The following is a 23,419-nucleotide window of genomic DNA, read 5'->3' on the forward strand; positions in this document are numbered from 1 at the left end:
GCTATCAAAGTGTGAACCGTGTCACTCCAAATACCCGTGAACACCTGTGATGGGTGTATCTGGGTGCCATCCAAGGCCTCTGTGCATCTGGCTCTCCAAATGTGCCAAGAGGAAATGCTAGCCAAAATCTCCCAAGAGGTGTCCACTGAAACATGTGAAGGTCTAAAAGGAATATGTGGTACCTCCTTAAGAGAGCAGGGCTCTATCACCTGTCGACGGATCGAGAGTGCCCAAGAAGAAGGCTCACCCTCATAAAACACCTGGGGCCCAGTAAGGGATAACCATGCGACCGAGCCCCAAGTCATGAAGAAAGGGAAAGTATGAAAAATGCTGCGCTTGATTGCAGTCCCAAAGGCAATGTTGCACTGACTCCTCTGCAAAATGACAACGAGGGCAAATGGGATCAGCCCCAAATCGTGATCTCCACAGGTTCATTCCAATCCCTCCATGAATAGAAAGCCAAAAGAAAAGAGTGATCTTTTTATTTCTGAGGGATTTCCAGATCCTCCTCCAGAAATTCCTACGCAAATCTGCGGTGATGAAGAAGCTATCCCAATGGGGGGCTCTGGAGGGAACCCAACCTCTACTGCTCAGCTGAAATCTCTTGGCATTACCAACCGTGAAACGAAAGAAGGGAATCCCTCTCTCTCGGTGACCATGATCTATCCACTCCCACTCTCCTGGGTCCCACTGCAAGCACCTGATAGGTGCATCTCCATATAACCACAACCTCCAAGATCCTAGGGCCAAGAGCAGAGGGTCAGGGTCCAAGTACCACTGCAAGCCCGCTCCATGGTCCACAAAACCAGCAATCCTGGCAGGCTGAAAGGCAACCTCTAGAAGAATATCATCCGTGGATCTAGAGAGTATACCTCCATCCCCAACGTCAAAGACCAGAGCATCTTCCATGAGACCTCGAAGAGCGATCACCTATAGAGAAACTGCTGTCCTAAAAAAAGCTCCCATTCAAGTGGTGGAAGTAATAGGCATCTCAACTGTCCATTCCATCGGGATGGCTGCATCTATCTACTGAAACCTGCGTGCTACCCCTCTGAGGTGACTCACGGACTGTAGCCTCTGATCCTCAGGTAGCCTGATAGAAGCCTTCCAAGTGCCTACTGTGTAGGCGGGGCCTCTCTCCCATCCAAACCATTGCATATAATGGGAAGTGCCCAGAGGTCTGCCATGCTCATCAAGTATACTATCGTTCCAAATGATCGGCTGCCTATCAATCTCTTCAAGGGTAGAGGGCGGAACCCTTCGAAGAATGTTCCTGAAGCTCCCCCAAGCTTTTAGGATGGCAGTCATGAGAGGAGAGGCAGGAGACCTGAGAGGGGCGGAAGTAAAAATCCAGTGAGGGTTGTCCACCCAATCATCTCCTAAGGTAGGTGTGCAAGCCTGAATGCTTCCAAAAAAGAAATCCTTCCAAGGTTCCTGCCCAAGCATGAGTCCCCTCACCACCACCTTACAAAGCAATGCCCTGCATTGCAAGTCCGGGTCAATGATATTAAGTCCCCCTTCCCATGTAGGGAGAATAATGATCTCCTAGGCAACCCTCGCTGCAACATCTGCCGTGCCATCAAGTCCACTTCATAAAAAATTCTTGATTGGTCTAATTAGCTGAGTGATGCAAATCCCTAGACCGGCACTAGCAAGAACACACAAACCAGGCAGTGGCCAAGAGAACCTGGTTCACTACCATAACTCTAGAGGCAAGGTCGAGTTTGGCTGAGCTCCAAAAAAGGAGCTTTTTCCTTATACTTTCTAGTACTGGGGCAAACTGCTGTGCTGGAGAGATGCCCAATCCTACATGGCATCCCAAATATCTGACAGGAACACCCCTCTGAATCCAAGAAAAGCAAATGTCAACTCCCTAGCCTGGAGTGTCCTCATCACTGATTCAAAAGCCAAAGGATTTATGCCAATTAATGTGCGCCCCTGCAGTTGAGCAAAAAATATCCAAGGCCCTGTCCGGAAAGAATCAAGTGACTGCGAAGAGGCCTCAATAAAAATAGTAGTGTCATCAGCCAACTCATAGCGAGAAGCTCCTGCTCCTGTCTCAAGGGCAATCTCAACCATAAAGCTCAGCCTGAGATCTAAGGAAGATACTCATAGCTTCTGCGACAAAGAGAGAGAGGAAGGGGGCTAAAGGGATCCCTGACGAACTGATATGGAAATCTGAAACCTGTCACCCCTTACCTCTCCAATCAAAACCTAGCTGTGGGCTGATCTGTAAAGGGAGGCCACCCCTCTAATCCATGCATCTGAAAATCCAAACCGTAGAAGAGTGCCTCAAGAAAACCCTAATCTACTCTGTCATAGGCTTTCTCAAAGTCTAGGAGTAGAACTGCCACCCTCTGCCCGCTCTGCATAGCCCACTCTGTGGCTTTCCAAAAGGAAAAAATATTATCAAATATGCTCCTGCCATGCACAAAGCCTGTTTGAGTATCATGGATGAGGTCTGAAAGAAGGGGCTGCAACCGGATCCTGATTGCCTTGGCTAGGATTTTGTACAGAGTGGCCAAAAGAGTGATGGGTCTCCAATGGGATACAAAATTCCTGTTGCCACCTTTCGGAATAAGGTGTATGAGTCCCTCCGTCAGTGAGTCAGGCATCTCACCAGAGTCCCAAATGCCCTACAGGGCTGAAGTAATATGATCACCTATCATATCCCAAAAGGTTGTAAAAAAAGGAGTAAGACGATCGGAAACAGGGCATTTGCCCTTATGAAGGGCGGAGAGAGCACTCTTGAACTCTGTGTTGGTAAAGCGTGCATCAAGTGAGCATATCATCTCTGGTGTGACCAACACAGGTAAACTCTGCCAAATCTCATCTCTAGCCATATCTCTGTCCTGTGTGTCAGGATCTGTGGAAAGAAGGGAGGCATAGAAAGCTGTCGCTAAGTGCATGACGGTATCCGAATGAGACTGCAAAACGCCGTCAGAGTCAATAAGCTGCCTGACACTCTCTCTACTATGTCTGGGACCAAGTGTAGAGAAAAAGTGTTTTCTGACTCTCCCTCCCATCTGTATCCAAAAGGACTCCCGTGCATGGAAGGCATGCTCTGCTCTCTGATCAAGCAATGTCTGCAAGTGAGCCCTGTACCCAAGCATCAGATGGTCGTTTTTGCTCCTCCCTCTGCAAGGCTGCTAACTGCCGGCGGATACCAATCTCCCGTCTGAGTATCTCACCTCGTCGAGCACTAGCAACGGAGTGATAAAAGTCGTTGATACTGGCAAGTGTTGTGGCCACATGTGAAGGACCGGCCACCCCCCCTACATGTGAGAAACCCAGATCTCCAAGACTGCCTTTGTGAGGGTCTCATCCGTGTATAAGGCATCGGGGATCCTGATATTGTGAGACCGTCCTCTCAGATGGGGCTCTGAGATGGACAAAACAACCGGAAAATGGTCGGAAGTGGAAACACCAGGTGCAAAATGCAAACTGTCTCCCCTCTATCAAGAGCCCAGTCATCCACATAGAATCTGTCAATACGGGCATGGATAGGCATCTGCACCCTATGGCTCGACCATGAAAACAAAAGTGACTGAGACTGAACATGAAATGCATCATCTGACCAAACATCTCTGCCACTGAATCTGAACAAGAAGGCATCCCAAGCTGCTCTCTCGAGGGAATGAATACCACCTTCTTTGCCTCCTTGCTTATCAGAAGGTGCCTCAACCATGTTGAAGTCACCTCCAATAATCCACGAATTTGCAATGTCAGTCCACGAGAGCAACTCTTTCCAAAATAGAATACGGTCCCCTCTGTTGTTCGGAGCATAGAGGTTGAAGAAACCAACCTTACGTCCGTCAATCAGAAGTAAAACCCACTGGGCCCTGAGGGGGTTATGGTACCGTGTCCAATGATCAGAGGGAGAATAGAATTTGAAACTAATATGCATGTACCTCCTCTGGTTCCCAAGGCAGGAAGCCAAAAAGTTCGGCCAGAAAGCAGCTTACCTGACTTGGAGCAATCTTTGACATCCAGTTTGTGTTCTTGAAGAAAAAGCATGTCTAGGGAACCACCTGAAACACCTGGATGGAGCTGATTCCTGATCAGCTGTCTGTGACAGTAATGAGGGATGCCGCCCAATCCCTGTATATTCCAACTGGCTATCCTCATCGGCGGGAGGAAGTGGGTTGGAATACCTTACCCGACCTGGTGGCGGAAAAAGAACCCTCCACTGGAGTTGCCGTCCTGCCATACACACGAGGTCCAAGGGGAGGAAAGTCCACAGGTGAGAGAGAGAAAGATCTCTCAAAAGGGATGCCGATAGCTGGCTCTCCGAAAGTGGAAGGTACAAAACCATCATCTGGGAGGTCAGAGAGGTCCTCCAGAGCGGAAAAGGAGTTTCGTTGAGCCAGTCCTGGGAGGGGGTACGAAGGATTCCTACCGAAGCAGGGAGAGAATGTAAGACCCCCTTCCCTCTATCCACAGAGGGAGGCACCTGTATTGAGTCGTGATCAAGAAGTGCTGCGGATGAGGTGCCAACAACCTGGGCTGCTGAGGAAGGTACAGCCTGATCCTGGGGTGGAGTCGAACAAGGCTCCTGAACACTAGTCTCCGCCCGAGGCTCCAAGGGGGTAGCCTTCGAAGTGGTGGATGTGTGATCTGAAGTAGAGGGCCTAACCGCGACTGGAACCCACCGTGGGCCAGAGGTGGTACGGGGTGCAGGAGGGACTCGAGTAGCCCTAGGAGGGGGGGGAGCCCGTGTCTGAGGCGGTGCTTATGAAGCGGTAGGTCCTGCTCCTGCTCTCTGTCGTATGCTAATAAGAGCTGGTTGCTTTGTGGGCCTCTTTTTCTTCTTTGGGAAATCTCTGGCGAAGTGCCCCGAGAATTTGCAAATCCTGCACTGGTCCTCCCGACCTGCAACCTCAAATCTCTGACGGAAGAAGGACCCATCGAGTCGCTGTAGCATGATGTGGTCATCTGAAATATTAGGGTCCTGGACAATGACCCTAACCCTAGGCACTCCGTCTATCCTGACCGCCTCGGCAGCCGAAGAGGGCTCGCCAGAAAGAGGGGGGATCTCTGCTACCACACCAAACCTCTCGCCAATAACTGAAAGATGCCGGTGATAAATTGAGGGGAGACCAGGGAACCTGATGAAAACAGAAACTCCCTGCTTGTCCTCTTCAACTGGGTCGAAGCCCAGTTGAAAGGGAAACAAAAAAATCCTCTTGTAGCCTAGAAATAGAAACCCGGCCTGTATCAGGTCTCTCATGACGTCCAGGGAATCTAGGCACACCTGAAAGAAACCTCGTCCCAGCAAACAAACATCCTTAAGGTGGGGGGCGAGCTCCTGGGGAAGTGCCGCAAGCATCCAATCTCTAGCTTGTGATGACCTGGAGGGGTGGGAGCCATGGATACGTGCCAAGAGAGTCGTGGAACACTCATGCTGCAAATCCTTTTGCAACTGCTGTAGCTCGTCTTTTGAAAAAGTGACGGTTCTTGCGACCGGTGTGGGCGGTAACGGATTGACTGAGTGGGAACCCATTCGTCAATTGAGGTGGAAAAGGCCGATTCAAACACAAGAAAGAACCCCGTCTGCTTTCCTGAAGCCCAGGAGATCCCTAACAGAGAGTAGGGTACTCCAGATGAGGGGAGAGAGTGAAAGGAAGGAGAGAGAGAGGATGAGCAGAGGATAGGGGGGGCAGCAAGAGGAGAGGAGGGAGAGGAGAGGAGGGGGGTATAGAGGAGAGGAGGAGTGGAGGAGAGGGAGGGGGGGGAAGGAGAGGAGGGGAGGATAGAGGAGAGGAGGAGTGGAGGAGAGGGGGGGAGCAGCAGGTAGGAGGGAGGGGAGGGGAGAGGCAGCGCGCAGGGGGGGGCTGCAGCAGCGAGGGAGGGGAGTAAGGGGGAAGTTGGGGGGAGCAGAAGAAGCAAGGAGGGGAGGGAGGAGCAGCAGGTAGGAGGGAGGGGAGGGGAGAGGCAGTGCGCAGGGAGGAGGCAGCGCGCAGGGGGGGGCTGCAGCAGCAAGGGAGTGGAGCAGGGGGGGAGGCCGGGGGAGCAGCAGGTAGGAGGGAGGGGAGGGGAGAGGCAGCGCGCGGGGAGGAGGCGGGGGGCTGCAGCAGTGAGGGAGGGGAGTAGGGGGGGGAGGCGGGGGGAGCAGAAGGTAGGGGGGAGGGGAGGGAGGAGAAGCAAGGAGGGGAGGGAGGAGGCAGCAAGGAGGGGAGCAGGAAGGAGGGCAGCAGGAGCAGCGGGGAGCAGCAGCAGTTCCAGTCCCAAACCTCTATGTGTTAGTTCCATCTCCGTTCTTATTCCTTCATCTCCTCTATCCTCTACTCCCTCTTTTGCACAGATGTGCTGGATCTGAATCTGTCCTTGCATGCCAACATCAATCGAAGTATTGCAGCCTACAGTTCAACAGAGCAGTCATACAACTGGAACCACATTGGCTCTCGTTTTGACTTGTGATACAGTACGTGTTCCTCTAATTGGGGACACACCACCACAGATCATTGTGCAGTCCAGGGTCACAGCAACTTTTGGTGTCATCAGGGAGACTCACACAAGCAGTGTCCCCTCGGCTCAGTGAGCAGGTCATACATCCCCTCTGGTTCCGTCCTTGGCTTATTCTGGTTCTGTGTCACTCAAAGGTTTGGGTTCTCCACCTACTAGTTTTCTCACTATGCTCTCCTTCTCAAAGATCCCATCTCAAATCCAAATGTCCGTCTTAAAAGTAGATGACACCCCGATCTCATCTATGGGCCGACTGTCAATTTTCTAATAATTGATTTACATCCACCATCTTTTTTTATTTTGGATGCATAGCTCAAGTGGATTATGTCATTTTGACATTTTGGTGGCAGAACTCTATTTATTTACATATTTTGGCTCAATCATGCAGCAGCCCATTATTACCATGTAATTGTATTCATTTTCCTTTTTATTTTTTGCATTAGAAAGTTAATCCAACTTCTTCACACAAGGAACCACACACCTCTTGCTCAGTATTCACCAGGACGGTGAATTCATAGAGGCGGGGGATCTGTTGACATGTCCAAGCCAGATGTGTGGTACATGACCGGACTTCATGCCATTTCATCTCTACTTGTTATGTTTTGCACTTGCACCATCACCGGTACCACAATCTACTCTGCACTAGTTCCCTAGTTGCACCATCACCGCGTGATCCTTTGTACCATCACTTACAACGAAGCTGCCAATATGTCTGCATCAACACCCATAGTTGCGAGTGTCACACACTCCTTGTACCTTAGACTAGTGGTCTTTGGCCTCTGGCAAGAGATCAGACTCCCCCTTAGACACACCAAGCCCACCTCTATGTGTCAAGGAGGTATCAAGAAACTTTCATTCTTGGAGTCAAATTGTGGACATCAGATGGCATCTGACTCTCTAGTGTGTAGAACCTTATTTGTGCGCAGAGTAGAAGGGTAAAGCTATGAAAAGGAAGACAACCATTTCCATAGCTCTCTAAGGCTTTGATTAGAGACTACCTTTGGCACATGGAACACATGTAAGAATTTGAGAGATAAAGGCAAGGAGCCACGTCCTTTACAATCTCTTGACAACAATGGTCCCCTTTCCAAATTCAAAAGGTCGGCTGCAAATGAAATCTGAACTCCAATCTGTTGATATCTCCCTCAAGCAGCTCGTTGATCCAAATGTGAGAATAGCTGAGGTGGATCTTGAACAACTCTATGTCTCAAGAACATTCCTCTTGATCTATCTCTAACAATCTGCTAGTTCTCTGACAATATTCTGGAAATCAGAGTGGTGGTAAATAAAGCCAGGCAGACCTGCAGCTACTCCTCTTACACCGGGGACCACTCAAACCATCCCCCCCCCCCTCAACCCATGCTTGCCCTCCTCCCATGTGCACTTCCCCCAGACAATCCTACAATGCATTCAAGAGGTTGTGGGCCCTTTTGGGCGAATTTGCCCCCCCTCTCAGCTTGTTGCAGGCCTACCCCCTCCTCTTCTCTGTTCCAGCTCCATTCTCCCTCCATTTTTCCAATCTGGACCTAGCCATTAGTTAATGTGAAGCAAGCCTACAAGATACAAACTTTCTGCTAGTCATGAGTTGTTGAAGATCTGCAAAGAAGTTTTTTGCTGTCCCTTGGTGATTGCATTTGCAGATCCACAACACATCACGACACCGAATTCTCGATTTGTAGGCATTTTGCATGATCTTTCAATGGCAACCATGGCTATAGACATAATGCATTAAAATAAGGAATTATGAGAAAAATCATTTACAGCCATATCCTGTTGACATAAAGAAAAAAACCATGCTATTTGTTATGTCTTTATCATAGATAAATCTTCTACGCTTCAAAGCCTAAGAGTAGATTTTACTTTGTGTATGTCAAAGGGAAGAAAATCTTCTCGAGAGGATATCATACTGATCTCAGTGTAGCCTTTAGACTAGTTGGTGATGATTTTTTGAGTATCTCAATGGTTTTATCGGCCCAGCTTGATGTTGAAATATTCATGCTTTTTGTAACCTAAATGACAAAGGATGAGATTTATAAGATTGTGCAGTAGTCATAAATTCCTTCCCTATGCGGTGAGCAGAGGATAAAAGGCATACATATCATCACAGCAGCAAGGATTTCCCCAAGCTTTCTATTCCTTTAACGGAAAATTTTGACATTATTCGCAAGAAAATATAATTACTTCAAGCCAGAGCTACACGTTATTTCACAGCTGTTCTTAGAGTCATGATGCAGGATGCAGTTTTGAATGCAGGTTTAACAGGCCCAAAAAAGCTTAAACAAATCAGACGAAGTTAACCATGTCAATCTAGAAGCAGAAAGGCACTTGAGCATACATAATTGAAATGCCTTGCTAGATATCAAAAATTTAAAACATGCGTGGATCATAGAATTTGCAAGAGCTCACACAAAACATTTGATAAATAAAATTTACCATGCATGTCATGGAAATCTATCTGTCAGAAATCAGTGTTTGATTAATTATGTTGTTGGGCCCAAGAAACACATTACAGGACATGCTTGATATGGACAGTACTGCCAGGATTTGTGAAGACCATAAGTATATGATATGCCTGCACTTATAGGCAAGGGATCCATTGGAATACAAATGGGCGCCATCTAGCCCCTTTTTTTTAGCCTTTGATTGTAGAGGCGCTGGACTACTAATATCTCAAGGTCCAGGTCTGGTGGGGATGTGCCCTCTCTGGAGGGTTGACTTGTTAAGAGGGTCAAAGCTTCTCATGAAAGGTATTGTGTGGCTTCTAGTGCACGTATCAATTGGCACAATGCAGTCAGTTTTTTCACAGTAATGGAGAACCCTCTTACCTAGGAGAAGAGGTTTCAAGTGCATATCCCGAAGGCAGATAGCACGGTACTTGGGTGCCAAGTGGGGATTGATACTTCATCCAAGAAGAAAATAGCCAAGAAAGATCAATTTATGACTCAGGTAGTGAGAGGACACAAACCTCAAAAAGTCATCCAAGAGACTCTTAATGAGGAGAGCAGGTGGCAAATTAAAGCACTTAACCTCCAAGAAGAAAATAGCCAAGAAATATCAATTTATGACTCAGGTAGTGAGAGGACACAAACATCAAAATCCAAGAGACTCTTAATGAGGAGAGCAGGTGGCAAATTAAAGCATTTAACCTCACAATGGTGGGGATGAGAGAGGATGAAATCAGCCCTTTGGAGACAACCAATAAATATATGCATGGGAAGTTTCGGGTGGATCAAACCTACATTGAGAATGCATGGAGAGTGGGAAAGGATGACACAAGGGAAAAGAATTTCGGGGTCAAGCTCAAAAGGAACCCCAATATTCATTACTGAAGATCTTACACTTGTGCAAACTGATCAGCAGAAAAAGGTCATCAAGAGGGTAATGGATGTTGGAATATAAAGCCAAAGTGAGTCAAAAATGTGTGTTCTAGTGTGAGTTCTAGTGTGTGTCCTATGGATGCCACGTGTCATATTGGGAGTTATTCCATATGCATAGGTGTTCATATGTGTGTGTGTACTCTTATATAAGAGCTGTACTTGTCTAGTGTCAAATCAATCAAGTATCAAGCTACAAGCTTTTTGGTCTACATGTGAGTACTTTCATTTTTGTTCATTGCTCTAGTCATTTCATTTCCATTTCATTATGTCTCCTTTTGAGTATCACTTCCTCTCTCCCTAGGCTATCCTCTCTCTCCCCCTCTCTCCACCATGTTCCTTCATTTGGTATTAGAGCCTCCCTTCCTACCTTCCCCTTCTTCTTGCTCTATCTAGAGGATGAGAGAAGCCCGCAAATGGAAGCTCCCCTCTCCTCTAAGGTAGAGCCTCCCTTCCCTTAGCCTCGCCATGGTTCCTCGCCATCAAGTACTCTAGTGCCCTAGTGATTGCTCCTGGTCCTCGTTTGTGAGTTCAGCTCACTCCCGCATCAGTTCGTGGTTCTCCCTCAGCATTGGCGGACATTCCTCGTCAATTGGCTGCCAAAAACGTGTTTTGGAGCAATCCAACGGCTGTTTTTTGACCTTTTGAGGTTTGATTTTGACGCTTTTTGACATTTTGGCACTACCCAAACATAAACGACCCTGTCCCGCACCATTTCGAGAAAAAATAATCGATTTTTTGTTCGTGCAGCTGTACGTCTGTACGGACCTCTTCAGGCGGATGCGCGACAGTGCCAGGAGTCCGTACAACTTGTTAGAAGGCGATCCCGAGCAGTTTTAGGCTACTTTTTGTCATTTTTTTCTCAGATTTGGACTCCCGTGACCTCCACCAATCATTTGAGCTTCCCAAGCTTACCCACAAGTCATTTCGACTCTACCGACACTTCGGTACATTGACTTGAGGCTTCCAACAGCGGGGAACACTCTTTTCACACCTCGTCATCTCCTATAGTATATTTTTGCTCATGTTTTTGAGCACTTTCGCTCATTTTTTGAGCCTCTTCTGCGCATTCGGTGACTCTATGATCGGCACATTGAGAGTCATGATGTGATTGTCCTTAGTGGCTGCTTCCATGGTCTTCATCGACACATCTTCCGAGGCATTCTCGACATGAGCATCTTTGACACATCATCAACGAGCAGGATGGCCATACTTTTGTGCCGCAGCTACTTCGGGCACATGGGTTCTCTGCCCTTGCTATGCATAAAATGAATGAAATATATTTTTACTACTTTCTTGTTTGAGTCAAGGGTACTCTGCCCTAGGGAGGTTGTCCCCCAAAATGAATGCAAATAAATCATGTTTGTTGAGTCAAAGGTTCTCTGCCTTGGATAGTCCTCCTAAAAAGATGTATTTTTCTATTTTGTTTTGGTGTGTGGCTCCATGTCTCTCATTAGCCCTTGGAGCCAGGAGGGGATGCACTGTGGGAGCCCTATATTGGCTTTGATAGATTTAGAGGGGGATGTATTGTGGGAGCCATGTATTGGCTTTGATAGGTCTCGTTATTAGGCCTGGCCGAGTTCCAGGCTGTTGGTGTATTCCTAGACCTATGAGCTGGTCATGTAGCCATGCTATAACGTGAGCCTCTGAGCATGTTGAGTCTCAAGCCATGAGAGTGCTTGGATCAACCTCTGAACACGCTCAGACTTTAGCCTTTGAGTTACAGGGTGCACAGTTTGATGATCATCATTGTCATGTTCTGTTCTTGGTTCCATTCCAATAGTCCCTCACCTTAGACCATCACTGTCATGTTCTGTTCTTGGTTCCATTTCAGTAGTCTCTCACCTTGCCTTCATGGGGGGGTGTTGGAATATGAAGCCAAAGTGAGTCAAAAATGTGTGTTCTAGTGTGAGTTCTAGTCTAGTGTGTCCTATGGATGCCCATATTGGGAGTTATCCCATATGCATAGGCGTTCATATGTGTGTGTGTGCTCTTATATAAGAGCTGTACTTGTCTAGTGTCAAATCAATCAAGTATCAAGCTACAAGCTCTTTGGTCTACATGTGAGTACTTTCATTTTTGTTTATCGCTCTAGTCATTTCATTTCTATTTCATTACGTCTCCTTTTGAGTATCACTTCCTCTCTCCCTAGCCTATTCTCTCTCTCTCCCTCTCTCCACCATGTTCCTTCAATGGAGGGAAGGGAAAAGGGCAAATGTGAAATATATAGGACAATAGAGTCATTTTCCAAGAAGGCTATCCTCCCAAAAAAGAGGGAAGGCAGCTTCGACGAGGAAGACATTACCATTGCTTTTGGTATGTAGATGATCTGATTGTTAGTGACAACAATAAAGGCTTTCATCATTAAGCTGAAAGAATCCCGGCAGTTAACACTACCTTGCCAAGTTCAGAAAGAAAAGTCTTGATCACGGAGGTGATCAACTTCAGGTATCATATACGGACAAGTTGTTGCGCTTTTCTTTGCTCAACAACATCCCTACATAGTCAAGGAAGTCCATATCGTCGTCACCGAACTGCTCAGGAGGTAAGCTTCTCAAAAGAATTGCCTACTTGTCTTCATCCTCGACCCGCCGAGCTCCAAGATCACTCAGCTGCCTTAACAAATCTTGCATCTTGTTCAAGAACACTCCCAAGTGTCTCGGATTTCACATATTTGGAGATCAAACAAATCTTGTTTGAGATTTGATTTCGAGTGCTTCATGCGAACACCGAGCAGTGTTTCAAGTGTCTGCCAATTCTTTGCTGTTGTGACTTTCACATCAAGATGGTGAAAGTACTCAAGTCCTAACGCTCGGCCCACGTAGCCAATTTCCTTCTCATCCTTCGCCTCTCACACAAGAATCTTATCAGCATCATGAGATTTTTTAAGGCTTCTTCTATGTAGTCATAAATGCCAGGAGATTTCAGCTTAGCAGTAGAGGTTGGAGGCCCTCCAGAGCTCCTCATATTTCTGCAGAGGTGCAGAAAAACTTTTGGAGGAGACTCTGGAAATCCCTTGGAAATAGGAAGATCACTCTCTTCTTTTGGCTTTCTATTCATGGAGGGATTGCAGTGAACTTGTGGAGATTCAGGTTCGTGGATGACCCTTTTTGTCCTCGATGCCACGCAACAGTTGAGTCAGTTCAGCATTGCCTTTGGGAGTGTAGACAGGCGAGGACGATCTGGAGGGGTGTTGCCAGGATTCTTTGCATATTTTATAAAACACCCTTCTTCATGACTTGGGGATCAGTGGCATGGTTGTCTAACTAATGGCCCTTAGGTGTTTTTCGAGGGACATGACTCAGACTCATTCTTCATTATACGACGACACTCTGTGGAGTCATGCTCTATCCAGGATGTTCCTTTCACTCCTTTCAGAGCTGCTCATGTCTCAATAGACACAGCTTGGGAGATTCTGGCTGGTAATTCTCTCCACAATCGTAGCACTTGATTGGCGCTTGATATGTGTTGGACCGAACTTGATTCGCATAGACTGGTATTAAACCTTCTGCTCCTTCCACATTCCACTTCCTTGGCTTGAAGTTGTTGTATTGGAACTACCGGAGGAGCTGGATTTGGAGCTCTTGGATATGGTCGTGGATTTGGATTCCTAAGTAATTGCGGGACTTGGGTCTCGACGGGAACATGATTCAGCCTCAGAGATGGGGGTGCTTGTGCAGGTGCTGATTTCTTGTACACTGGGATGGGTGCTAGTTGGTATTATTGAGGTCGGGGCATGTTGTTGCTCATGTTGAAGATGCAACTATTTTCGTCTTATCCGCCGACTACGCAGATGTGACACCACAACCTTGGCGATGGATTTGCTTGTGCATTCATCCTAGCTCTAAAGACCACACATTCATTTGCTATATGATTGGCCATGCAGTATGGACACCATACATTTTCTCGCTGTGGATAAGTCTGAGGTGGTGGCTGAGACATGTGAAGCTTTTGTTCCATGGCCTGCATCATTTGGTCTCTTAGCTTCATGGTCATGGCCTCTAGGCGATCTTTATTAAATGTTTCTACAGTGGACTTAATTGATGTGACAAGTGACAAGTACAACTTTTATATAGAGCACACACACACATATGAGTACCAATGCATATGGGATAACTCCAAATGTGACACGTGGCATCCATAGGACACACTAGACTAAAACTCACACTAGGACTCACTAGAACAAACTAAAAACTGACTCAACTTGACTCCATTTCCTAACACCCCCACATGGAGGAAAGGTGAGTGACTATTGGAATGGAACCAAGAACAAAACATGACAATGACGGTCATCGAACTGTGCAATGACGGTCTAGAACTAGACATGGCTCCCATGCTAACTTAGAGGCAAGTGAGCATGGCTCAAAGGCTAGTGAACATGGTATAGACTCAGAGGCTCACCTAGCATGGCTCAGAAGCTCATCATGCATGGATGCATGACCAACTCAGAGGTCTAGGAGACCAATGCACCAACATCGTGGAACTCACATGCCAGGCCTGATAAATAGACCTATCAAAGCCAATACATGGCTCCCACAGTACATCCCTCTTTTGGATCTAGGAACTAATGAGGGACATGGAGCCACACGTGACAAATATAATATCAATACATCAGTTTAGGAGGACTACCCAAGGCTGAGAACCTTTATTGACACCTCAAATATTCATTTTAGAGGGACTACTCAAGGTAGAGAACCTTTATTGACCCCAATCATAGAAAATAAAAAGATATTTCATTCATTTTATGCATAGCAAGAGCAGAGAACCCATAAATGACCATAAGTAGCTGCTACACATAAGAGTGCACATCTTGATCCGAAGAAGTTTGTTGGTGAAGACTATGGCGAGAATGTCTCGAATGATATGTCGATGTCGGCCATGGGAGCAGCTACAAGGAGAAATCACACGATGACTCTCAAAATGTCGCAATATGAGTCACCAAGATCGGAATGGAGCCTCAAATTTGAGTAATTATGCCCAAAGGAGGCAAAATGCCCAAATGAATGTACCAAATAGTAATGAAATTACATTAATTTTTAAAAATCCTTAAAAGAAAAACATGTTGGAGGCTTCAATTATGCCGAAGGACTGCAAAATTCAAAAAAGCCCTAAATTCTGGAAATTTGGGTTTGGGTAAAAAATTAGGGCTTTCAAAAATTTAGGGCTTTTCAAAATTTGTTGCAGGAAAGTGACCTAGCAACACTAAGGAGCCCTCTAATCATGAAAGCCCCAAAAAATACTGAGTATCCAACCTGGAATTTCAAAACTCGACTTTTAGGTGAAAAACACAATTTTGACTGTTTTTCTCAGATTTCAACACTGGATTTGCTGTTTAGAGTGTCGTCCAGTAGCAATAGAGGTGGGCTACTGTCGAGATAAAGGCGGCAGGTGAAAAACGACCTCAACCAGACCCTAAATCATCCAAAACAGTGTGGCAACTGGTAGAGAGGCCACGAACTTGTTGAAAAAGGAGTCTAGAGTAAAGTTCTCGCAATGAAGAGCTCCAAGACCAGCAGCTTCACCAATGGCAGCAGCTCCAATCTTGAATTTGTTGAAAGAAGAGTAGCTCATGGAGAGGCTAAGGGTGAGAAGAGAACAAGATGGGGAGAAAGGACTGGAAGGGAGCTCAATCATGAAGGAGAGGATGGCTTCCATTTGCGGGCTTCCCTCATCCTCTAAATTGAGCATGGAGAAGGGAAAGGTAGGAAAGGAGGCTCTTATACCACATGAAGATGCATGGTGGAGAGGGAGAGAGAGAAAGAAAGAAAGAAAGAAATTTTATTAAAGGTCCACGGAAGGCCATACATGGCCTATGGGACACAAAATCATCCGAAAGGAAAATACATCATCAACGATGCGCCAACTAGGTGGCCTCATCGTAATACCGCTAAGATGCCAAAAATGGCTACAAAAATCCTAGATACAAAATGAAATGAAATAGAGTACCAAAAATGCCTAGATACAAAATGTAAAATATGAAATATGAGGAACATCGTCTTCCCTAAGGGGTCTGTGATCCAAAGAAATGATGGAAGTCATGGCCATCGACCATGCCTCCTGCCATGAGTGTGAAGATCTGGGCAAGTGTCAAATGGGCTGCTGGCGGTGCCAAGTCTCCATGGAGCAATCTCCTCCGAAAATCTGCCATCATCCTCCGTCGTCTAGAAATAAAGCGACGGGTACGGCCTCTGTGTAAGATCATCCTGCGGTGCTGCCGGATCATGTCATATGTACATCCTCGGGGTGGAACCATCGGTGCTCTCTGGCAAGATGGGCTATCTCTGTGCTCATGGTCCTGCGCCTCGTCCTGCTCCTCATGAATAACCAGGTCTCTGGCAGGGATGCGACGGTGCTCTCTGAGGAATCTCTCTCTGTATCTGGTGATCTCCCTGATGAACAACGCTAAGCAATACTGATCCTCATACTCCATAATCCGAGAGAGAGGTCCAAATCCGTGCCCAAAAATAAACAGTGGAATCTGCCACGGATCTCATAATATAAAGGGCATCTGCAAACAAAGTGCTCCTCAGTCTCCACCTCCCCCATAGTGCAACAAGGGCATATCCTAGTCTCTCGCCTGGGTCTATGTCCGGTAGCTGTACGACGCATCCTGCCGGCCTCAACGTCTAATCTGTGGGAAGATACCCTGAGCTGGCCCAAGGCAATCCTGAGTGAGTGCGACATATGAACGCCGATATATCCTGGGGATATGATGAAGCCATCCTCTGAAATCCTGAGAAAATGGTCACGATATGTGGCCATCTTCGTAGGAAGCTCCGTGGGATGAACCCAAGTGCGAAACGTGTGTAGCTGCAACAAATCTGCCCTGATAACCTGGCTGAGCTCATGTCGAGTGAGAGGGAGGTGAGGGGCATCTATGCTGTATCGAAATGGTGGCAGCCTATCCATATCCAAGCCCAGCGAGGTGAGCCATGTGGAGAGTGTGTGGTACCAACAAAAAGTATGACCTCTCTCTGCTAACATCTGCGAGGATGTCAGTGCTAGCCACGGTAATCGTGCTCTGCCTGCTGCTGAGTCTCCGAGCGCCCTGATCCTATGCAAGTATGTAACTGACTGAAATGCTGCATCTAGCGCTAGGGGTGTAGCTCCGAACTCTGCGAACGTAATCTGATGCAGTACCGTGGGCTTCGCTCTGATCAATCTGGAGAACATGATGATTTGTAACCTCTCTACTCGTCTCCAATCTGCAACACTGAGATCTCCTGCCCAAAAGGGGCTAGCATACATGACTGCAGGTCTCACCAGCTTATCGAAAAGTAAGGACTTCGTGTCGGGATGCTGAAAATGTGACTGTGCACACTGCCTCTCGAGAAGAGCCAAGGCGGCATACCCTCTACTGATCCTATCTCGTGCTGCATGCGTCATGGTGAAGACTGGACCTCTAAATGTGGCACCCAATTATGTATACTCCCTGACTAGCTCCACCTCGTGCCCATCAAATGTGAAAGAGAACTCGCCTCTCCTATAAACCTGGTATGACATGTTGAAGACCATGACTTTGGTCTTCCCAAGGTTTACAGACAACCCTCTGTCCTGACAAAAGCTGTGGAGTGCATGGAGATGTGCCTGTAAACCCTGCTGGGAGGAAGAAATAAGAACCACGTCATCTGCATAGAGGAGAATCGGTATCGTGGATCCTGCCAGTAAAGAACCTGTACCACCCATCGTCTGTATGTACATCTCTAACTCATCGATATAGAGACCAAAGAGTGTCGGAGACAAAGGACACCCCTGCTTCACCCCTATCGTACTGCGTACTTCCGCCGACAGTCCCGCCCGTGTCCTGACTCTACCTGTGACTCTCTCATACAAGGCCATGATCGCCCATTGAATCTCCCCATTGAATCCCAAGTCACGAAGTCGCTGGAAGAGTCTGAAACGCGGCACAGTGTCAAATGCCTTTCTGAAGTCCACGAAGCAACAATAGAGCCGTTGCTTACGTGACTTCGCCTCCTCAATCAAAGCCCTGAGTGTGAAGATATGATCTAGAGTCGAGTGCTCTGCACAGTGTCAAATGCCTTTCTGAAGTCCACGAAGCAACAATAGAGCCGTTGCTTACGTGACTTCCCCTCCTCAATCAAAGCCCTGAGTGTGAAGATACGATCTAGAGTCGAGTGCTCTGCACAAAATCCTGCCTGCCCTCTAGCTCTCATGCCTGTCGCCTCGGCATGGTCATTTATATGTCCTTCTAGAATGGTCGCATAAATCTTGGCCATGACATGGCCAATCATAATGGTCCTGTAGTTCGACGCCTCCAAAGGATCCCCCGACTTGTGTATGGGTACTATAGTATTTTCTAGCCAACTAGGTGGAAGACCTGTTTAAATGGACTTGTTAAAAAGACGGGAGAGGACTGTAGCTAAGGCATCAATCCCATGGATTACATACTCCGCTTGCAATCCATCATGGTCCTTAGCTCTCCCAGTCTTCAAACGATGAGCTGCTGCTCGGACACTATTGGATGAGAATAAGGCAGAGGAGGTGGGTCTAGGCACATGGGATAAGTCGATCTGTGGCTGGTCTGGAATATCATATAAAGTGGAAGTATAGGCAAGCCAAACCTGCGGGTCTATAAGAGGAGTTTGAGATTTCAAGCGAAGGAATTTCTTCCAGAATTCCTTGGAATCACAGCTGAAAAGTAAACTTCTCAGCTCCTCCTCATTCCGGGCTAGAAATTGGCACTTTTTGCGTCGCACCAAACGCTTGTAACTCTTCTTGGTCTCAATGAGGAGGGGAGACTTATCTTGTGTCTCAAGGCGAAGCTTCCTGCGGAGTTCTTTACACTCCTCATCATACCATCCATTACAAGGCACAAGACCGACTGGTGGAGGACTGGATGTGTGGCAAGTGACGGGGAAGGACTTGTGGGCTGCCGAGATGATGGAGGTATGTACAAGGTCCCACCGATCCTGTGTGGAGGGTAGGGCATCGAGAAGGTGCGGATGGAGAAGACCACTCAGGTGCTGGCTATAAATATCATCAAACTGGTGGTCAAAATGAACCTCATAGTATGGCTGACGCTCATGATGTCTAGAAGGGGGGGCATGAGGAATCTGGGTAAGAATAAAGTGCAGACGTGCATGATCGGCTGAAGGCATAAAAGGGTCGACTGTGAGGTTATGTACAAAAGGGATCAAAGTCGGGGGACCCAAGACGTAATCAATGACGCTCGTACCACCACCCACGAAGGGAAAACATGTGGCTGTGGATGAATGCGGCCACTGTCGAAGTCCATTATAAATGACCATGCCGTGCGATGAGAGAAGCTCCAATAGGCGATGTCCCTGATCTGTCACCTCTACCCCTCTATCTGAAGATAAGCGTGGAAAACTCTCATCTGGGGCAGCTGGAACTAAGACTGGATCCTCAGCAAAGTCCAAAATCTCTGCCTGTCTGTCTGATGTCCTCGCGTTGAAGTCTCCTAAAAGGATGACCTCTCCGCGGCGTGAGTACTCCAATACATCGGCTGACAAATCCTCAAAAGGTGACTGTCCTGGTCCATCTGAGGCATAACGAGACTGTCTCGGGGGAAAGTAGCATACTGCAATAAACAAGTCTCTCAGGGGGGGTCTCCTGATCCGTACCCAAAGATATTTGGCCCGATGGTCTCTCCTCATGACTGTGAGTATCGATCTGAGATGCTCTCTATACAGAACTGCCACACTGCCAGATCCTCTGACTCCTCCTGATCGTCTAGTCTGCTGTCGAAAGACAGACTCCCAGGCATACCCTGTCACCTGCGGCAAGCCTCTCTCTGGGCTCTCATGGGTCTCTGTAAAGAAGACGATGTCCTGATCAAAAAAGGCCTCTCGTAAGTTGCCAGGCTGAGCTGTGAGGGAACCATTACAGTTCCAAACTGCGAAACTCAAGCTATCTGGCAGACTACGTGTCCCATAGGCCTTGTGTCGTCAACTGTGGGCTCCAGCCAGTCTAGATCGCATAGCTCCTATCAAAAGTCTGCCCTCTCTGATCACGGCCCACTTGCCCTCACGACGGGCAACATCCCTCTGTGCAATGAGACGTCTATGCTCCTCCCACTGAAGAGTTGTAAGGTCCTCATCCATGTGAATCTGTGGATAATCCCTCAATCTGGATCTCCTTCGTAATACTGCGAGACGGGCCTCAGCATCTCTGAATCTGATGATAAGTGGCTGGTGCCGTGCTGGATCTCGGCCCACTCGATATGCAGCTACTATGCCATGATCCTGAACTCCGAGTGTCCCAGATATGAAATCTGTCGCCTGATCCATGGCTGATCTCGTATCTGATCGCTCAACTCCGCGGATGCGGATGTTGAGGGCCTTCTGAGCTCGCCGCTGACTCTCGGCAATAGTCTCAGAGACTGTGGTCTGCTGGGCCTGTGGGGCTCTACGCACAACGTCCACCCACTCTGAGGTCTTCTGTACCTCTGTCTGCAGTGTGGCCAACCTCTCCTCAACTGCTGCACCAGCTGGAGGAGCTACATGCAGCTGCTGGAGGCGATCATCGCATGCCACAACATGCTCCTGAATGCGTGCCTCCAGCTGCACTATGCGCTCAGCATGTGTCCGTAACTGGATGTCCCGATCAATATCTCTGGTATGAAGCTGGCGAATATGGGAGTCCTGATCAGATCTATGACTCTCAACTGTCGATAACTGATCAGTCAGTGTGTGTATCTGTGCTGTGAGAGACTGAATCGCAGCGCCCTGAAGTCTGCAAGTCTCCATGCACTGCATAACTAAATCTCTCAATCGCAGATTATCTGCCAGGACTGCTTCCGCTGTGGAGGGTGAAGGGGAGAGGGGGTACAAGGATGAGGGGGTAAGAGGGTAAGAAGGTGAGTAAAGGAGGGGTGCAGAAAATGGAGGTCCTGAAGAGAGAGATCCGGTAGAAGGAAGTAGGGAGTCAGGGACCGAAGAAGAGCCTACACTAGGGGAGGAAGGGGCTGAAAGGGAGGGTCGGTGGGAAGAAGCTGGGTAGGGACTAGGGGAGGGGAAGAAGAGGAGGGAGGAGGCTGGGTAGGGAATAGGGAAGGGGAGGAAGAGGAAGGAAGAGGATGGGTAGGGACTAGGGGAGGGGAGGAAGAGGAAGGAAGAGGATGGGTAGGGACTAGGAGAGGGGAGGAATAAGCAAGGGAAAGGGCTAGGGAGGAATGAACGGGAGCAAGAGGAGGAGGTGAAACTGAAGGAGGGAGAGGAGGAGGATTGAGTAGAGGAGGTGGGTAGGAAAGGGTTGGGATTGAGGCAAGGGAGGTAACCGGAAGTGATGGGGGAGATGGAAGTAAAGGAGATGGGGTCGGAGCCACAGGAGGATTGAGTAAAGTAGATGGGTAGGAAAGGGTTGGGGTGGAGGCAAGGGAGGTCGTTGGAGGTGGTGGGGAAGGAGATGTTAAGGGTAAAGAAGAACTTGCCTCTTCGGCTCTTGTACTGCTGCCTATGCTTTTATCTTTCTCTACTTTTGCTCCTTGGAGGGCCATGGTGGAGCTCCTTGTTTGTGGCATCTCCTTACTCCTGGAAGTTCTGCTCAAAACTGCCTCTAAGGGCCATGGTGCTCAAAACTGCCTCTTTTTGCCCCTTTTTACTCTGTTTTCTGTTTCCTGCACTGCACTTTAAGGACACTTGCTGTAAGTCTATTCACGCGGGGGGGGGGGGGGGGGGAGAAGAGTTTAAGACTTTCCTTAAACCCCCTTCCCTTCCAACAAAGGCTTGCACAGGGAGGGAGTGTGCTTGCGGGGCTGAGGCTTACGCAGGGAGGGAGAGAGAGAGGCTGAGGCGGAGGGGCTGAGAGGAGGAGGCTGAGCGGGTGAGGGAGCGGGGACGACTGAGCGGGGAGAGGGGGGGCTAAGCGGTGAGGGGAAAGGGGGAGCGGGGCGGGTGAGGGAGGGGGGACGACTGAGCGGGGAGAGGGGCTGAGCAGTGAGGGGAGAGGGGAGAGGGGGAGTGGGCGAGAGGGGGGGCTGAGCGGGGGAGGGAGGGGGGAGGCTGAGCGGGTGAGAGAGGGAGGGGGCTGAGCGGTGAGGAGAGGGGGGGCTGAGCGGGGAGAGAGAGAGAGAGAGAGAGAGAGAGAGAGGGTAGGCTAGGGAGAGAGATAATGATACTCAAAGAGAGACATAATGAAATGGAAATGAAATAGCAAGTGCAATGAACAAAATGAAAGTATTCACATGTAGACTAAAGAGCTTGTAGGCTTGATACTTGATTGATGTGACAAGTGACAAGTAGCACACACACACACATATGAACACCAATGCATATGGGATAACTCCCAATGTGACACGTGGCATCCATAGGACACACTAGACTAAAACTCACACTAGGACTCACTAGAACAAACCAAAAACTGACTCAACTTTACTCCATTTCCTAACGTTGGGCTGCAAAGTCGAGGTGTATGGTTGTACGGATGGCGAGGCAGCTGTCCGGGACTATATGGCAGGCGAAATGTACGAAAATCAGTAAAAATCAGCAAAACGTAAATGATATTGCTGGTATCTTCTGATCTATTGCTCCAAATGAAATTATGAGAGCACGTAAGGGGGGTAAAATCCCATTACAACTCCTCAAAACTCCTTTGGGTTACTTGACGCAGCTATAGAACTACCGGTTTTTAGAAGTGCTCGGAAAAAATACGCGCGCGACGCAAAACGAAGTCACCCAACTGAGGAATGCTTCCTGGTGGAAAATCTTGCAACAAGTTGAAGCTCGAGATCACGCGAAGCTCGTGGGAGCTCAGGACAGCCAAAAGAGAAGTCGACCAACAAGAACTAACTTCTTCTCCGCGACAGAAGTGCAACAGGAGCACGCAGGAGAATGGTGAAGCAAGTGACAGGGCTGAAAGGACTAGCTCTAATACCACATGTAGAGAATAGTTGTGAATACAAGAGAACAAGAAGTGAACACAAGCGAACTACAACTGAAATGTTCAACCAAATGACGTACAAGTACTTGGTATATATAGTCCAAGTACTGAAGCACACAAAAACTTTAAAATAGACTTAAGTCCTAGTCTATCCTACACCACCATATCGTTGTACATATCTCTACATAGACTATACATAGGCCCCATGACTACACCCCACAAAGAGGAGTATAGGATGCCAATAGCAGATCTTAGACATGTTCAAGAGACTTCATGACTCTAGATGGGATCCTAGTCTAGCATGCAAAGAGTAGGTTACTCATGCCTACCACATGACATATGATACATGGCAAGTACTAGAGCACACAAAAACTCTAAAATAGACTAAGTCCTAGTCTATCCTACACCACCATATCGTTGTATATATCTCTACAAAGACTATATACACGCCATGATTACACCCCACAAAAGAGGAGTAGAGGATGCCAATAGCAGATCTTAGACATGTTTAAGACACTTCATGACTCTAGACGGGATCCTAGTCTAACATGCAAAGAGTAGGTTACTCATGCCTACCACATGACATATGATACATGGCCACATGGAGTTTTGATGGAGGTGTAATAGACACCTACAGTTCCCTATAGGAGGTGTACTCTCATTATGGTCTCATAGGCTTTTTGGGCCTTCCACAGATGTTAATAAATCTTTCTTTATTT

The 23,419-nt window shown here is 47.8% G+C and overlaps 1 protein-coding gene across 1 annotated transcript in view; it reads right to left on the reverse strand.

The window, feature by feature from the left end:
* Nucleotides 1–23,419, reverse strand: part of LOC147899403 (3-hydroxyisobutyryl-CoA hydrolase-like protein 5) — a 175,211-nt gene that overhangs the window by 4,917 nt on the left and 146,875 nt on the right. Inside the window, exon 12 of the mRNA XM_087378585.1 lies at nucleotides 8,373–8,474. Within this exon, the coding sequence (XP_087234711.1) occupies nucleotides 8,373–8,474 (102 nt within the window). The remainder of the gene's footprint in view (nucleotides 1–8,372; nucleotides 8,475–23,419) is intronic.

The sequence above is a fragment of the Dipteris shenzhenensis genome, chromosome 8 (assembly GCF_047967505.1).
Source record: "Dipteris shenzhenensis isolate YYH24624 ecotype China chromosome 8, Dip_SZ_1.0, whole genome shotgun sequence".
Classification (NCBI taxonomy): domain Eukaryota; kingdom Viridiplantae; phylum Streptophyta; class Polypodiopsida; order Gleicheniales; family Dipteridaceae; genus Dipteris; species Dipteris shenzhenensis.